At 33.8% G+C, this 17,585-nt stretch overlaps 4 protein-coding genes across 4 annotated transcripts; all 4 read left to right on the top strand.

Moving 5' to 3' along the window:
- Positions 1 to 449: 449 nt before the first annotated feature.
- Tsp_08521 (histidine acid phosphatase family protein) lies at positions 450 to 2,029 on the top strand. Its single transcript, XM_003375487.1, has 7 exons — positions 450 to 542; positions 673 to 768; positions 846 to 932; positions 992 to 1,126; positions 1,201 to 1,519; positions 1,581 to 1,672; positions 1,748 to 2,029. The coding sequence occupies exons 1-7, from the start codon at positions 450 to 452 to the stop codon at positions 2,027 to 2,029; spliced, it is 1,104 nt and encodes a 367-aa protein (XP_003375535.1).
- Positions 2,030 to 2,786: 757 nt separating this feature from the next.
- Tsp_08520 (lysosomal acid phosphatase) lies at positions 2,787 to 4,250 on the top strand. The gene is made up of 6 exons (XM_003375486.1): positions 2,787 to 2,882; positions 3,013 to 3,099; positions 3,171 to 3,323; positions 3,395 to 3,734; positions 3,791 to 3,879; positions 3,954 to 4,250. The coding sequence occupies exons 1-6, from the start codon at positions 2,787 to 2,789 to the stop codon at positions 4,248 to 4,250; spliced, it is 1,062 nt and encodes a 353-aa protein (XP_003375534.1).
- Positions 4,251 to 7,591: 3,341 nt separating this feature from the next.
- On the top strand, positions 7,592 to 8,034 carry Tsp_08519 (proton myo-inositol cotransporter). Its single transcript, XM_003375485.1, has 2 exons — positions 7,592 to 7,657; positions 7,789 to 8,034. The coding sequence occupies exons 1-2, from the start codon at positions 7,592 to 7,594 to the stop codon at positions 8,032 to 8,034; spliced, it is 312 nt and encodes a 103-aa protein (XP_003375533.1).
- Positions 8,035 to 9,088: 1,054 nt separating this feature from the next.
- Positions 9,089 to 11,853, top strand: Tsp_08518 (proton myo-inositol cotransporter). The gene is given in 11 exon segments (XM_003375484.1): positions 9,089 to 9,097; positions 9,336 to 9,531; positions 9,747 to 9,845; positions 9,859 to 9,906; positions 10,100 to 10,121; positions 10,289 to 10,503; positions 10,595 to 10,703; positions 10,767 to 10,921; positions 10,991 to 11,344; positions 11,396 to 11,548; positions 11,615 to 11,853. The coding sequence occupies 11 exon segments, from the start codon at positions 9,089 to 9,091 to the stop codon at positions 11,851 to 11,853; spliced, it is 1,599 nt and encodes a 532-aa protein (XP_003375532.1).
- The last annotated feature ends 5,732 nt before the right edge of the window (positions 11,854 to 17,585 follow it).

Raw genomic sequence — 17,585 nt, 5'->3', positions numbered from 1 at the left:
AAAATCAAGTTATCTTACCAATAATGACGTTGCACTTGTTGTTGTACTTGATTATCATGGTTGTTTTGAAACCAATCAAAATGAAAAATGGACCTAAATGAAAAGATGTTATTTTTACTTTTCAAATGCGCAACACGATACAACAATTCAAAATTTCACATTTCAAAATGAAACATTCCAAACAACTGTTACAAGTGATTGAAAAATTATCAGAATTGAAGCATTTCAATTTATAAAAAAACTAAAAACATATTTTAATGTGCTTAATAACGTCCGTTGAAAACAATTTCTCAGAAAGAAAGAGAAGAATCTGCACGCAAGTGCAATAGATTAAAATTGTCTTTTGATAATTTCACGCCAACCATTTGTTTCGCAATTGTCGACTCAATTTTGAAACTCAACTTCGTTTCTCGTTGCTCATTTTATTAAAATTTCAGCTTTCACTGCAAATGGTGTCGACGATGGGAAATTTTGCAAAAAGTCTGCCATTGGTTTTGATTTGGATTCGATTTTGCTGTGCCGAAACCATCCTACTTCAAGTGGTAAATAAGAATTAAGTAAACAAACAAACAAAACAGAGCTAGAATACCATTTGGACACTGGCTTCTTTGCGCAACTGAAAATGCACAATACTAATGAAAAAAATATTGCTTTTGCTTTTTTTTCTTTTAGCTGAAAAGCCATGGCCGTACAACACCAATAGCAAATTATCCAACAAGCCAACTCTCGCCCGGACACATACCTCTAGGTTACGGTCAGCTGACAATGGTAATTTTAATTAATTTGCCTAAATCTTTCACTGAGACATGAATAAATAATTAATTTTTTACACCATTCACTTGCAGAGTGCTTGTGCAAGTGCATTCAACTACGGCAAGCAGTTGAAAACCGCTTATCCGAGATTAATAGACAATCAGTATCGATCGTCTGAGGTTGGACATTAAATATTCTTTTTTAATAAATCGAAAAACTGATTACATTTAAATTTTAGATCAGCGTTCGATCTTTAGCAACCGATGCCGCACTAACCAGTGCAACTTGTCTCTTGCAAGGAATTTTTCCAGCAAAGAATCCAGCAGTTTGGTATCCAATTCCCGTATATTCAGTTTCATTGGAACGTGATTTTGTGAGTGAGTGATGAAAGAAATTAAAGGACAAGAATATATATATATATATATGTGGATAATAATGCAATTTCAGCTGTTAAATGCAGATGCCAATTGTCCAAATTATAAAAAAGTATTCGACGCTGAAAGCAAAAGAGCCGTTCAAGCTGTGAACGAAAGGTACAAGAATTTTTACGCTGAATTAAGAAAGTTGACAGGAATAAAAAATATGAACATAAAAAAGGCAGTAAAGTTTTTGAATATTTACAAACAAGAAGAATTGCTTAATTTCGAACATCAGTGGATGAACAGGAAAAGTGGAAATGCGACTATACGGGAAATGTTGGAAGATTTGGAAAAAATTAACTTCAATTTGAAGTTCGGTTCTTTCAAAAAAGCAAAATTGAAATCAGGTAACAACAACAATAACAAAGAATAAAATTGTAGTAATATTTCTCTCTATTCATTTCTCAGGCTATTTGCTGGGTAAAATTATGGAAAATGTAAAGCAAAAGTCATTACACATACATGACGCCAGTGAACCGTCAGTTTATATTTATTCTGTGGTTCGTATATATATATATTGTATTTTAAATTATGAAAGTTCCATGATAAAAAAACGATAATTTTTATTTTTTCAGAATAAGCAGACATTGATCAGCTTGATGCATGCAATACGCTTAGCTGATTGTTACATTGTCAAAGATGGATCGGCTATGGTTTTCCAAATGAAAATGGAGCGGGCATTGACTGTTGAAATGTTGGTACAGAATGAAAATTTTGAAAGATTGGGAATGGTGCACTCGAGAAAGTGCGCAAATTTCACCTACAGCTTTGAGGAATTTGTGGAAATATTCAAAAATGCCACTCTTTACCCGCTGAAAAAAAGACACCACGTTTGTTTGGCAGCAGATGCAATCTGAGCAATGATGAAAAGGCATTAATTTTGAATGGAATTTTCACAAATTTCAAAAACTCTGTCAGCTCTTAAATAATACTGCTTTTTTGTTCCAATGCTAATGTTAAAAAAAAGAAAGGAAGAAGACTAAATAAAATAGTTCACATTGTCTGTCATTTGTACATCTTTTCAATTATAAAATGTACATTTCAATGTGATTCACGTTTCTTGCATAACTAAATTATTGAACATAACTGAAAAAACACCTGTAATTTGTATGAGCATGAAATTATGATAATCAATCAGAAGTTGTAGCAAATTAATTAGTTGTAACAATTGTTGACAAATATTACAATGTACAGATAAATAAGCAAAATGGAAAACGAATTACTAATTCCTGTTTAGCTCAATGACAATAGCAATGGTTTTGATTTCGACAAATTTTCCATCACAATCACAACCTGTTCCAGAAATATTGTCGTGGTTGAAATCATTCATTAATTGAAATAAAATATATAATAACTCTTATTTCCATAATTTGAAAATTATTTCAAAGCGATACCGTTTGTTCACTTGCATCACGCTCGACGTTCGTAGTCCCAATGCAATTATTACCTCTGCAATGGATATTATTTTTATCATTCTTTCAAATCACATCGACCGACAAACTTATTTTTGCCCATGTTGTACGTAAATTTAAAATAAAACAAAAACATATATTCTTTGTGCATTTTGAAAACTTATATCCAATAAAATAAGAATATTTTGTTCATTTGGAACAGATGTACCGTCACGGATACAGAACCCCACTTGGAACTTTTCCAACAGATGAATACCAGGAATGGGCATATCCGAATGGTTTTCGGCAGTTGACAAAGGTAAGATTTCAAAAAAGAAAAATCAAAATCAGACACAATGAAAACTGCTTTCAATAATTTTACACAATCACTTCTATTGTTACATTTTTCAACAATACATTCAAAAAAATGCACCTGATTCAATTTTCAGCTTGGCTGCCAACAGCAATATGAACTTGGACAATACTTACGCAGCAGATATGCAAACTTCCTATCCGACCATTACAACGCATCAGAAGTAAAGTTTTGCATAAATTTCAGGAGAGATTAGAAAAAAAATAGATTATTTGTTTTTTGAAACACGAAAAGGTGTACGTGAGATCTACAGATACGGACAGAACGTTATCGAGCGCCGAATGCAACCTGGCGGGCATGTTTCCGCCGGATGAAAGTCAAATTTGGAACGAAAATATTCGATGGCAACCTGTCCCAGTGCACACACTGCCAACTAATCAAGAATACGTAATGGAAATATTGAATGCTTGTGAAACAATATGAAATATGTATTTGTATTTATTATTGTTGTTTTCAAGCTGCTTCGAACAGGTTTCAATTGTCCAGCATTGCACGCCGTGTTCCGCAATCAGTCGAATGAACTGATTGAAAAAGTTGAAAATGATTACAAAGAATTGTTTGCATTTTTGGAAAATAAGACCGGCTGGCAGAATATCAAATGGAATGCCGTTGGCAAAATTGTCGGCAGTTTGAAACGCATAGTCGACGCCGGCAATAGACTGCCAGATTGGGCTAATCAAACATGGCCAGACCCTGGCACCAACGAACAGGTGCCATTAATTGATCTGCTGTCCAAACTTGGTTTCCAACGACGATTGCTCGAATTCAATTCAGTCGAAAAATCCAAATACGAAGGAGGTAATTTTGTGAAATTTAAATATATTCAAAAATTCAACGTACAACTACTCTTTGAGGACTGTTAATTGGAACCATAATGAAAAATATGAAACAAAAAATCCAAAGTCGTTTATTTCGACCTACGAAAATGTTCATCTATTCAGCCGTAAGTTTTGCCAAGTGGTGTCGGTTGTTTAGTGATGATGATGAAAATTTCCTTTTTTAAATCTTCTATTTCAGCACGATGGTACGCTGCTTTCATTTTTGTATGGATTAAATATTGCCAACGGTTTGATGACTCCAGTAGCGTCGGCAGTGATGGTGGAATTGTACGAAACGGATCAAGGAGATCATAATGTGCAAATCTATTTTCGCAACAACACCAAAGTCGACCCTGTACCGTTGACTCTTCCCGGATGCAAATCATTCGCCTGTACGTTGGAAGAATTCGAAAAAGCGATCCAGCCTGTAGCTTTCTATACAGAAGCAGAACGTCACAGAGCTTGTTTCCAAAATTCCAATCCCAATTACAATTAGATGCAAACTTTTGTATAAATCAGAAAACAAAATATATATGTATATATTTATATATTTCCTCCACTCTAATGATGAATCAGGAGCAAAAAAAAATTTCTTATTCTGTTCAATTTGCATGCACTTTACTTGAAACAATTTATTAATTGTTAAATTTTGTAGAAAGATTATGTTAAGAAAATTTAACGCGAGAAGAAGCAGCGCAGAAATTGGATTCAGTGAATCGAAAGTGTCGTTGAAATTCAATTCACTTATCACAAAAGAAATTGCATTTCTAGGAAAAGCTCAATCACTGTAACTCAATTGATTGATAGCCAAATCGTATAACAACGCCAGCAGCGCACTACACGAACAGATAGGCAAATATTCATGTTTAACAATAAGCCGTGGGTGTTCATTTTTCCAATTTCAATTTCACAAATCAAACATAATAATCAATCAATTAATTAATTAAAAATTTACAGAATCACGTGAACACAATTTTCACATGAGACAAGATGCGCAGCTAACAAAGTATGAGAAGGGATAAATTTGAAATTTGCATTCAAAAATCAATAATCATTTTAAGCATTAAGTAAATCTTTATAACATTGGATAAATTGCAATTTCACGTTTTCCATTTAAACAAAACAACATTGAGCAGAAAATAAAAAAAATATTGTCCAGTGTAGTGTTATAATAAACAAGATGATCATCAATCGTTAAGATTCTTTTATTTTTTGTGTGCTATAAATAAACTCTATATTTGCATACATATACACGACGAGAGTAGTGATTTAAGCAGGTGCACTGTGAACACGCGATGTGCAATTTTACCGCAGACAAAATTGATATGCTGACGTAAGCTGAAATGCGAATGAAATAATTCTATTGGTAGAAATGACCTCCCCCCCACCAATTACCTATTAATTACAATGTTCAAGTGTAGCATTTTCTAGCGTTTAAATAAATTTATCACTGAAAAAGAACAATTATTTTTTCTGTATAAATATATCTGTTTCATTTATCTGTTCAAGCAGTCGTTTGTAGACGACGTTAAACAGAGGTTGAAATTGCCAACTTTTGGCCTGTGATGTGAATTGAATAAAAATGAAGAAGATCTGAGCAACGATCATCAGTGGAGGAAAAAAAATACTCATAACAACCAAATGTTGGTGGCGCTAATGTCGACAAGTCAACCAACTCCAACTTTAACATCTTATCGTTAATCTATCCGAGACTTTGTACTTTATACAATTGATGACGTCCCCCGGCCGAAGAAGCCTGCCGCTGCTGTTGCTTGTGTGTGCTCGTTTCGCCGCCGCATTGAGATCGATTTTGCCGACGCAAACAATTCATTCAAACTCTGGTCGAACTATTGCGAACGACCGAAGAACACTGTCCGCTTGATTTCAGTAAAGCACATCCTACATTTGTATAATTTTTAAAATATCTGAATTGAGTTTGGGAAAATAATCCTTTTTTTTCCTGCATATATTTTATTCCATTTGTATCATTCTCACAAGTGACAAAGTACAATTTTTGTTGAAGATCAGGTAAGCAAATGTAGAACTTTAGCTCATGTGTGAAATTTATTTTTAAAAACCCTTTGAATGAATAAAATCTGTTTGATCGTTCATTTCAATAATGTACAAATAAATTTGAAATTTATCTGTCCTGGTGTAAAACTTTACACTTTCTTATACATAAGAGAACATAAAATTTTCTTGAATTCATCTATAATATATATATAAAATTCTCAACATTTCCAACAGTCATTGTCGGTCGGTAAACATTGCTGTATTATACATATTCGATCAATTTGCTGCACGTGTTGAACAGTTGTGGATTTTTCTCTCTCTGTTCTTGCTCCCCCTTCCCCCCCCCCCACTCAAGCTGTATGTAGTCAGATTTTCTTCCAAAGCTGCTGCTATGCTCTGTTTGTATTCCATTTCGAAACAGCTTTCCTGGCAGCTCATGTCAATTTCAATAAAAGAAAAAATTTTGCAAAACGTAAAAACTGTCATCAAGTGAACATCACCTCATTTGTGAAATCTCTAGTTTCCAAAAACCCCCTCCCCACTTTGATCGATTAACACGAAATGTACACACGCGCGCACATACAGAGACACAGAGAAACCAACACAAACATGGGATCTTTTGTAATAAAATATGGCAAAATTCGATTTGTTGAATCCACTCCACTCCACTAATGATGATAATAATAAATGTACTCTTCAAAAAAGAAAATGGATAATTTTTTATGTAGATTCGGTTGGAATTGGGAAAGTTTGCTAACTTCGGTATAAGAAATTTTGAATCGGAAAGGAAAAAGCCCACAATGAAATCCATTCTTCACACAGAATAAATAAGCAAAAGCCAGAAAAAAACGACATTAACATTGCAACTTTGCCGTTTCTGTCTCGAAAAGCATCATTTGTAATATAAAGCTTCAGTAGTTGTGATCAACTGTGAAAAATCCATTAATGGAGACCACGTCATTCATTTCCAGTTGATCCAATCACGCGCTGCCATAGTGAACAAACCCTGACGCTTAATTTGAATTTCCATCTTTTTCCTCTTCGGCAAGAAGACTACGCGCTCGCGTAAATAAATGAACAAAGTCGTAAAGATGCACAGTAATTAAAATCACAATGCGTTGATTAGGTGCATTCTTCTTTTTTGCATGAGAAGAATAATACAAAGAAAGGGAAACAACAACAGCTGCAGATGAATAGAGAAAGTGCAAAAAAAAAATATATATATATTACCATAATCAACAACCACAACAACAATAATAATAAAAAGAAGAAGAAGAATAAGGATATATACATATAAAGAAGAGTATATTTCTCCTTCACCAGATTGATTGATGATCCATCTTGATTATTGTAATAGGAAAAAAATTCATAAAAAACAAAGTAAGAGAGAGAAGAGAGAAAAGCTTAATTGAATTCTTCAATTGCCAGTGAGTGATTATTATTCAACACGAACGGTACATATTTTCTGTATTAAAAATTCAACATTATAATTTATTTTTTATGCAGTGTAATTTAGTGCTAATCATGCAATTGGAAATGATCATGATCTGAGCACATACACAGAGAGTGGGAGAGGGAGAGATCTGAACAAAAAATTATTTAATAGTTTTAAACGCTGTCGTTGCGTTCAAATCCAATTGCGGAAAAGTAAACGGCTTTCTCACCGACTGCTGTCAGTGTTGTGTGTGTGTGTGTGTGCCATTTGCTTGATGGTAAAAGCAGAATCAATACGACGATGCAGAGAATTAAAAGAAAAATTACGCTGCCAGTTTGCCATATTTGCCAGATAGAAAACAAGCAGAAAGCAAAAATATACTAGCAGTTATGGTCGACTTGGAACAAACAGCTTTTCAACACAACCCGCCGTTGACTCGAACAGCAGCTTGCTTTGTTCTTGATATAATTTATGAAAATATTAATTTTCTGTTTTTTTGAAAAAAAATGTTTTTCTAATTCATCACTTGTTGCATCACGTTGCTTTCTCACTCCATTTTTGCCTATGATATTCTTTTTTTGTGCAGATTCATCCGCTTGCAAACAAACAAAAGATGCAACTTATCGACGAAGTGGACACTGACCAAGAAGACGGTCCATTGGGCAAAAGACGAATATCCAGTACAATGCACATGGCGACCATGTTCGCCGCACTCGGCGGCCTGCTGTTCGGCTTTCACACGGGAGGCATATCCAGTGCCATGGTTGCGATTAAGCAAAAAATTCAACTCGACCATTTTTGGCAAGTATGTGAAAAAGAAGCATTTTCGTAATTTTCCTTTCAGAAAAATGAAAAAAAATCAACACTCTCCCTCCTCGAAAAATTCTCTCCATTTCAAAAGACAAAAAAATTTTCAAATTGCAATTAACAATCGGTTGGGTTGTTCAGAGTGAATATTTTTGCTTGTTTTTAAAATCTCAACAGATTAATAAATCATAAATAAATAACTTTTCCTCTACTTTTATATACATCAACAGTGGTGTCAACATTAATCAACTTGAAATGTTTCAAAGAACAACACTTCCTACGAATGTCTAAATAGGGTTTTTACGATTTTATCGTCAATCCATAAAATAAAGAATAAGAGTAATAATAATAATTGTTGAAACGGACATTTTCACTTAATTTACAATTTCACATATTTCATTTTTGAATAAATTACAATAAATTTTTGCTTCAAATTTCCATAACAAAGCAAAGTAAATAAATAATTTTGTAATAATTGAAAAATGAACACACGTATGAAATAACTATCAGTAAATTAAGAGTGGGCAGGGGAGAGACTGGGACAAGATTAGAAATTATCAATCAATCGCAGCAAAAGTGAGCAGCACATCAACAATTTTGGATGATACGCTTGCAGTAAGCGCCTAACATTCATTTACTAAATTTGCAGCAGTTTTTCAAATTCCTTCACCTCAAAATGATGCAAACCCAATCAATGCATTCAACCCGTAAAATTTCCTAGCCATGCCAACACAGTGGAAGAGAGTGAAAACAAAAAGTCCTCTGAAAACCGCTTATTTCTTGTAATCTTGGAAAAGTGGATCCTTGCAGCAATCGATTGAATTTCTTTTTTGCACATTGCTCAGAATTATTTAAATAAAACCTTAAGAAAATCCCCAAATCAAAGTCTGTATTCATGAATTTTCTTTGTTTAAATTTTCAAATCATTTCAAATTCATGGAATTCGAAATTGTTAAAAAGAATGAAAAGAGAAAACCTTTTTCTCTCCCTGCCCCTAACAACGTCCTCTTAACAAAAAATATTCAAAACTTGGAAATGCAAATCAATTTTTAAGAAACTCTCCCAATGTAACAATTCTAATGACAATAGTAAATTTTCGACAATAATACACATTCGACTACCTGTCCAAACAAAAAGCTATGTAATAATAGCTCAAAGGTTGCAATTATTAGTCATTCAGCTCATTGCTGATGCATGTCAATTGATTTTTTCCACTTTTGAAAAAAATCAAAAGTAAATAAGTTTGATAATAATAGCAAATCATACTGTTTCTTTAAATTTTTCCACATGCATTGTTTCATGTTTGAAATGCAAAAATTATTTTAGGAACTCTTAGTATCAATAACTGTTGGAGTTGCCGCGTTGTCGTCCCTCGTTGGCGGTGCTTTGGCAGACTGTTTTGGACGAAAATTTGTCATCCGATGCGCAGGTTTCATCTTCCTGCTAGGAAGCATCCTATTCATTGGAGCAACCGACAAAACATCATTATTAATATCCAGAATTATTATCGGCCTTGCCACAGGTGAACAATTTTTCTTATATTTTTTTCAATTTGTTACATTTGCTGTTATCAAAATCAACCGAAGCTACAGAACAATATTACATACAACGCATTACAAACAAACTGTTCAGATAATAGAAATTTGTTGTATAAAATTATTGAAACAATATAATTCAGGCTGTTGTTATATTTAATAAAATACTATGAGAAAAAATAGAACTTTATTAAAAATTCAGGTTTGACATGTTCATCGGTTCCTTTGTACATTGCCGAATGCAGCCCCGCCCATTCGCGTGGATTTTTGGTCTCCATGAACAGTGTGTTTATTACGGGCGGTAATTTTATTAGCAACTTCCTATGCGCGGCATTCGGTTCTTATTCTGGAAACGGATGGCGGTAAGTTATTTATTTAAAAAGTACTGCATGAATCAATTTAATTATATATATATATAATTTTTGAAATTTTCGAAATTAAAAATAACTGTTGATATTTTTTAATCAACGTAAATGCCCAGATCATTGCAAAATACACATACCCTGTCAAACAAAATACCGTAGAAAAAGAATATTCATTAAAGTTATTATTAAGTCACCTCTATAGCAACAGAACTGTATTTTTTGTATTGAAAGGAGTAAAACAGAATAAATAAATGAGCACAACATTATTTAAATAAATAATTTCACGTCTGATTGACCAGTCAGTCTGAACAGATAAATTATTGAACATTATTCATTAATCGGTTAAAAAAAGTTTCATTTTTACCGACTGAAATTATAGATATGCTTTCGCATTCGCCTGTGTGCCAGCTTTGTTGCAAGTGATATTTTTTCATTTTCTTCCCGAATCACCACTGTGGTATTTGGATCATGGAAGAGTGTTGGACGCTAGAGACGCTTTGAAACGACTGCGACCTAATCTGTTGGATGCCAACAAAGAATACGAACTGATCAAAGCCAGAAATGACCGAGATGAGCAAATGTTTTTGGAAAAAGGTACCTATACTCACTCCTTATAATACTACTCTATCACCTCCTTGTACAAAAATAACATTCAGCTATTGTAATTGCCATTTTTAATTTTCAGGAAGACCTAGCATCTGGACAATGCTGAAATCGCTTCATTACATTGGAATATTCATGCTAGGCATGAGCATGTTCATGTTTCAACAAATTTGTGGTATCAACGCTGTACTGTAAGTGAAAGTGTTATATTCGTAAAAAATGAAATTTAAACACCATTATTCCCAACATTCCAGCTACTACAGTGGAACAATCATCCAAATGGCCGGTGTGGAAACGGTTGGCATAAGTTTATGGCTAGCGGCCGCTTCCAGTGGACTTTATTTCATATGTACAATTGTGTCGCTGCTGTTGGTCGAACGTTTCCGACGTCGCCTGCTCATGTTGGGCAGTTTGCTAAGTATTGAAACAAATCTGATTGCTGGATGTTGAGAAAAAAAATCAAATGCTAAAATTTCAGTGGTATTCATCAGTTTGATTATCATTGCGTCGGGATTCCATTTGATCGCAAACTCATCGCCTGAAATTACCATTCACGATGAAACGACCCAGTCGACTGTTTGCGGTGGGTTCCTGACTTGTGAAAGTTGTGTCAACTCACAACGTTGTGGTTTCTGCTACGAAAATAGAGTCGACAAAAATGGATCCTGTTTACCAACAACAGACGATACATTCCAATACTCAGCCGTGGGAAAATGCAGCCAAGAGGACAACGCCTTCGGGCCGGCAATCTGGGCGCCGGAATGGTGCCCGTCCGAATATGCGTGGATACCGATTGTTGGCTTGCTCGCCTATTTGATCTCTTTCGCCCCAGGTAATAATGAAATTGTCAGTTGGAGAGAAAAATATTTCATTCATTTCACAGGTCTGGGTATGATGCCGTGGGTAGTGAATGCTGAACTGTATCCACGATGGTTACGTTCCATTGGCGTCTCATTGGCCACGACGGCGAATTTCTTCTTCAATCTAATCGTCACATTGCCATTCTTGAGCACAGTCGACCTTCTCGGAAAGTCCGGTAAGTTTATGTGGAAAAAATGAAATTGTTTCCATGAAATAATAATAATTTGCATGTTTCGTGAAGGAACATTTTATTTATTCACATTTTTCACCTTGTGTGCACTGGTGACATTCTTTTTATTCCTGCCTGAAACCAGCGGCAGACATCTGCTCAGTCCCGAAGAGATACAGTGGCGTCTGTACAGTTTCCAACAGAAACCATTCAACTCATCTTCGCACGGCTCAAACAGCAACTTCCGCTACATGAAAATACGAGCACACAATCGACAATTTTACAATGAAGATGAAGAATCATCTGAATGAAAAATGCCTACGCAAAGAAATCATCCCATTGTATAACTAACTAACTAACTAGCCCATTTCCATTGTCTCTTGTTGTTGCTTGTTCGACAAATTCAAATTATCTTTCTTATTATCAGTTGAAATGCAATAGTTGAAGCTAATTTCCTGACAGCTGCCTGCAATTTGGATGATTTAAAACGAAGAAACAAATTGAACGCTTTTTTCAAGAAGGGTAAGAAGAAAGCAAAATAGTAGAATAAAAAGCAAAAGAGGGAAATTTGCACAAAGTGGAAAAAAATCTCTACAACTTCGCCAATGTTCACACAAATTGACTTGCTGCTACTAGCTCGACATCGAGATGCTGACAAGCACACTGCATGCTAATATTTGCCGCTTTTCTGTCGACCGAGAGATATTCTGCAACATTATTATGCATTCGCTTCTGCCCAAATTTGAATGACAATTTTCTGTTTTGCAATGAAATAAATCTGTGAAATCGTAACTTTTGACCGTAATCGCGTCGTTCACTGGAGACGATGAAATTTTGATTTGGTGCAAATGAAATTAACAAATGTCAAAATCGATCACAATTGAACAACCAAGCAATGCTATCCGATGGATTGAAAATTGTGTTATTGGTAACCAAAACAAAAATTAGTCCAATACAAAGTAAACACAGAACTGATATGCTAAAATTTGCTGTTGTAATAATTTAGCGATGACTTAATGAATTTTGTTTTACACCAATTAAATAATGTCCATCATTTTGAAAAACAGAACTGATTAAAAAATGTTCTATAAATAATTGTTCTCTACGAAAAAGAAAATTATAATAATTTATGCAAATAGAACAACTTCAAAAGTAATTTTCTCAATACAATTGCATCATTTGGAAATTATTATCTGAATAAAAATTCCAAATCACCGACGACGACCTAATTATTATGTGTGTGAGAAAGAGTTCAGCTCAGGATTCTGAATTATTGTTGCCCATTAAACCGTGTACTCTGACAAATTATAATACAATTAAAGCGTTGCAAATCCACTCAATCCCCTTTTGTTAAAGCAAAAAATAATAATAATAAACGCTCTTCAAAGATCGACAAGTGAATTTCCAATTTGTTCCGGTCGAAATGTGATCAGCAAACGTTTCCACTTTTGATCGTGAAGAGATTCAAGTTTCGCTTTGCTTGCTGAGAACAAAAGTTGTCATGCGAGATCGCATACAACCAACTTCTGAACATCATTTAGTCAAATGTGTCAAATTGTCAATTTTGACAACAATAAGAAGACCGTAGTAGAAATTATCTTATGCATGGCATGATGAACATGCGCATTAAATAAAATAACTTTATCAACCATGGCTTGAAGTTCCACTTTTACAAGCTGATTTAGAAGACAAGCAAGCAAAGGTAGTTTCAAATCATGTCCGACGTCATCTTTTCCTGCAGTTTCCATGACATTCACTGAATTATTCTACCACCATTAGTTTCTCAAATATTCTGCCAATTTATTACAGTCATCAATGGGACCAAATTCAAACCTTACATTCATGCTTTACACAAGTTGAACAATTTTCAAAAACTCGCACATTATACACAAAAAGAAAATGATAAATGATAGATTTAAAAAAAATGAAATCATCAAATATACAAGCTCACAACCATCATCAACTAGTTAACTATAATTTTTTGATCCTAGAAAAATGACTGCAATACAAAATTAGAAAGTAAAAAAAGCAACAATAGATCAGGCAAAGCAACGATAATTGACAATGGGACAAAAATTAATGCCACTGAGAATATGGAGTTGTGGATCAACTCACTTCCTTTGCCCAGTCTGTTTCGCACGATTCAGAGCTACTTGTTCATTAAATTATCAGTGTTGTGAGAATTGAATCAAGCAGCACCAAATAAAAGAACAAAAATTTGTTAAAATAAATAAAACACAAGTTTGATTCTTGAAATGCAATAAAAATAACACAACCTCTACAGAACCAACTTTCCCTCCCTTACTTGTTCAAATTTTGCTTTAAACAAAACACTCAATAATAAGGTGAATAATTTGATTTTTTTCCTCTTAAATAAACACATGCTGAAAATGATAAAAATACAAAAGAATAATTAATTTTATTTCCTCCCCCCCACCCCACCCTTTCTTACGTATCTCGTCACTCCACCCACAAGTTTGCAGCCAAACCAAACCAAACCAACAATAACAACTGCTTCATTTAGCATACAAGTGGGAAATAAGGGGGAAAATAAGAAGAATAAGAAGAATCTCGCCGCTCGCCCCAACTCGCCCCCGCATCGATTGACAGTGACTTTCAGAAGATGAGAACGAAGGGCGGGAAAGGGAATAGAAATGAAAAGAAGAAGCTTGCTAATAAGCATCAAAGCAAGCTTCAAACCACCAACGATGGAAGAGGAGCAAAGACGTAAAAGAGAGGTTTTGTCGTTTTTGTTGCCTGGTTTGACCCAAGCAGAAAAATAGAAAGATTGGCCTGACTGAGTTGGTCGTATTGAATCGAACGCTTGGCCGATTGTCACCTCGACGAGCAACGGTGTTAATGGGCACTGGCCAATCAATCCCCCTCAAACAAAAATGATCAACGCTGAGAAAACGAGGTAGTTGTCACCAGAACGGCCTAACAGATAGATACATAGTCACTGCTCAGTTTTTGAAAGTGTGAAGAACAACAACCGGCAAACATTATACGCAAATAAAACAAGTACGTCGATATTTGTATTTCTCACCTGCTTTCATACCCTCTGGACGTCATAATAATAATAATAATAATTAACATATTTCACATTAGTATTATGCATAACTGTACACCTGAAATAGTTGTACATGGACTGATTTCTTTTCCCTTTCACCTATATAGTCTTCTGCTTATTCCAAACTCTTGCCAAAATGGGAATATTCAACATTGAAGGTATGGAAAATACTTTTTTCAAACACTTTTCACATATCATTAAGATAACTAATTCATCAAATTATTTAAAATGGAATAATTAAAAAAATATATGTATGTACGTATGTAGTAATAATTTTAAGTGTTTGCATTTTCATATTTTTCAAAATTCGCCGATAAAGCTCGAAAAGAAAAAGTGCTTTTCAATTTACTTAATTGCATTAAAAAGTTAAATCACAGTCTGAAGAATGGATTAAGAAATCTAGAAAAGTTGAACAGCTTTCAAATTAAAAGAATAATTGAAAAATGTAACCCTTGAAATGATATGTTAATCAAATCAGTGGTGCAACACGCGTCTGATTTTTCCATTTCAATATTCTATTTTTCACAACACAAAATATTCTGATTAACAACAATTGTAAAGGTTAACAATGTTACAAATTATTGAAATAATACTTGATAAGTAATAAAGAAAAAAAATACATGATCATCATCGAAACAGCTAATTAGTGTACACTTGAAAGGTTCTAACACCGGTCAACAGTCGAATAAATGTCCTCAACTCAATTGTTTCAAACATTTAGCGCAATTGATTGTTTCGCAATCGCGTGAACACATTAATATGATAAAAGCATACTGGCCAATTAATTCTTTGAATGCATTTTCTTTTGTTTTGAAAAAAAGAAACGAAAGAATAAGTCATCCGTTTGAAAATCTACTTAATTTCATGCTATTTTTGAAGCAAAAATACAATTCCTTCAAATCTATTCCTACATCCACCTAATCACTGAACAACTATTCTGTACAAAATACATTGATGAATTTTATAATGGAGGACACGAAAAACCTAAATCGAACGTTGTTTCCTTGAAAAACAGTATTTTGATAAATGATGACAGCAACTGAGCAAAATTCACATTAGAGCAGCTGCTATTCAGTCAGGTAGAGCATTTTCAGTTGATCGTTGGTTGTTGATCCAATCGATCCTTTTCTTTTATTCTTGATCTTTTAAAAATGAAAATCCATATGAAGAAGAAGAAAAATTCGGGTTCGTTTATGCAAAACTACTACTAATATTGCTAGTCCAAAATCGATCCAATGCATACGTATACGCACACACCTATGCCATTTTAGCAGCTTGTTGGCAGCCTGCTTTAGCTTGATAACCTTTTGCCGCCGTCGGCATCGAACCAAGTTGTTGTGCATCATTCATCAGCTGAATCGGATTTCGAAATGCTCAAAGTTTAGCTGCCAAAGTAATTGTTGCCCAGAGTAGAAAATCATTAACACCTCCTCCACTTGCAAGCATTTCCGGCTTTTTGTCAATTTGAAACAGAAGAAAAAAAAAAGAAGAAAATTTCACTTCTCAGTCTCAACAACTGTTTAAAAATTAATCCTCTGCATGAAAAAGAAGAAGAAGAAGAGAAAAAGGTTAAGAACCCTCGCAGAAAAATACAAACAGAAAAAATATAGAAGAAATTGAGTTCAGCTTGGAATAAAGGAAATTTGAAAAATTCTCTTTTTCCCGCCAAATGGGTTTTCATTTTTTAGATAACACAAAATTATTACAACTGCAGCAGTGTTGTGATTTGAATCGTTCGCATTCAAAAATCAAAATAAAATAAAAAATAAGAACCGTTCAAAACTGCATTGAAATTGCGATTAAGATTGAAATTCAGCTCCAAATGCCAATGGCAATATGTCAAATTAGAGCCAACGCTTGTCAAAATTTATTGTTCTTCTACAGACATATGACTGGTCATTCGATATCACTTGCATACACACATTTCCATTCTTTTATCTTTCATTCGTTTGGAGTGAAATTGAAACAAAAAACTACTGCTAATTTTAAAACCAACATACATATCCATATATGTATATGTGAAAAAGCAAACTTCAAGTTGCTCATACAAATAAAGTATCTCAATCTTGAGGATAAAAGCATCCATTTAAAAAATGAAAAGTAAAAATTCTTCAAATACAACTCAACCAAGTCATCATCGTCATTTGTTTTTTGAAAATTTAAAATCACCATGAAAAACTTCACTCGCTTGTCATTGCAACTGCATCACCACCACCAGTGCATTAAATAGAGTGATTTGAAATTTCACCTCAAATAATTTTTCCACGGCCATGGCAAACGGCCAATTACTTATTAGTAGCAATAAATCAACGTTCACTTTTGATCCAACGATGCCAAATCCGCATGCAACGTTCAAGTATGCATAATATATATTGAGTGATTTTTTGAAAAGAGAAAAAAACCCTCAATCTATTCATTCAGTGGAACAATGAACAATGAAAAGCTGAACTGAAATTGACAAATAAATTTACCATTCAAAAATTATAACAATACATTTTATTGAATGTTTTCCATACAACCAAAAGATTCAATCGCATAAAATTTTCTTTTATCAACCAACAAGGCTGTTGTTGTTGTTGTTGTCGTTGAACATTTTTCATTATAAAACAATATTTTCTTTTCTTTTCTACCCCTTTCATCTTTTCAAAAAAACACTTGCTAATAGGAATTGTAAAATATATGAACAATAATGATAAGAATAACAATAATAAATAAAGACAAGCCGTTTAAATGTTAAATAAACAAAATATCTTGGAATAAGTAGCTTTCATTGAACGAACTTATTTTCACACAAATAGACACACCACTGAGTCGGCAAAGATTTACAAATTAATTCAAATATTATCTTTGTTTGAAACATAATGCAAAAATAAAAAATCACAATGAAAACTGATGGATAACCAAATTGAATTCTCACCTTTACAAGCAATGATTTCACCACCATTGATAGATTTCTCCTCTCCAATTTGTATA

This window comes from Trichinella spiralis (assembly GCF_000181795.1).
Source record: "Trichinella spiralis strain ISS 195 chromosome Unknown Scfld5, whole genome shotgun sequence".
NCBI lineage: Eukaryota > Metazoa > Nematoda > Enoplea > Trichinellida > Trichinellidae > Trichinella > Trichinella spiralis.
The sequence above is the reverse complement of the archived record's forward strand: the minus strand, read 5'-3'. Positions and strand labels throughout refer to the sequence as shown.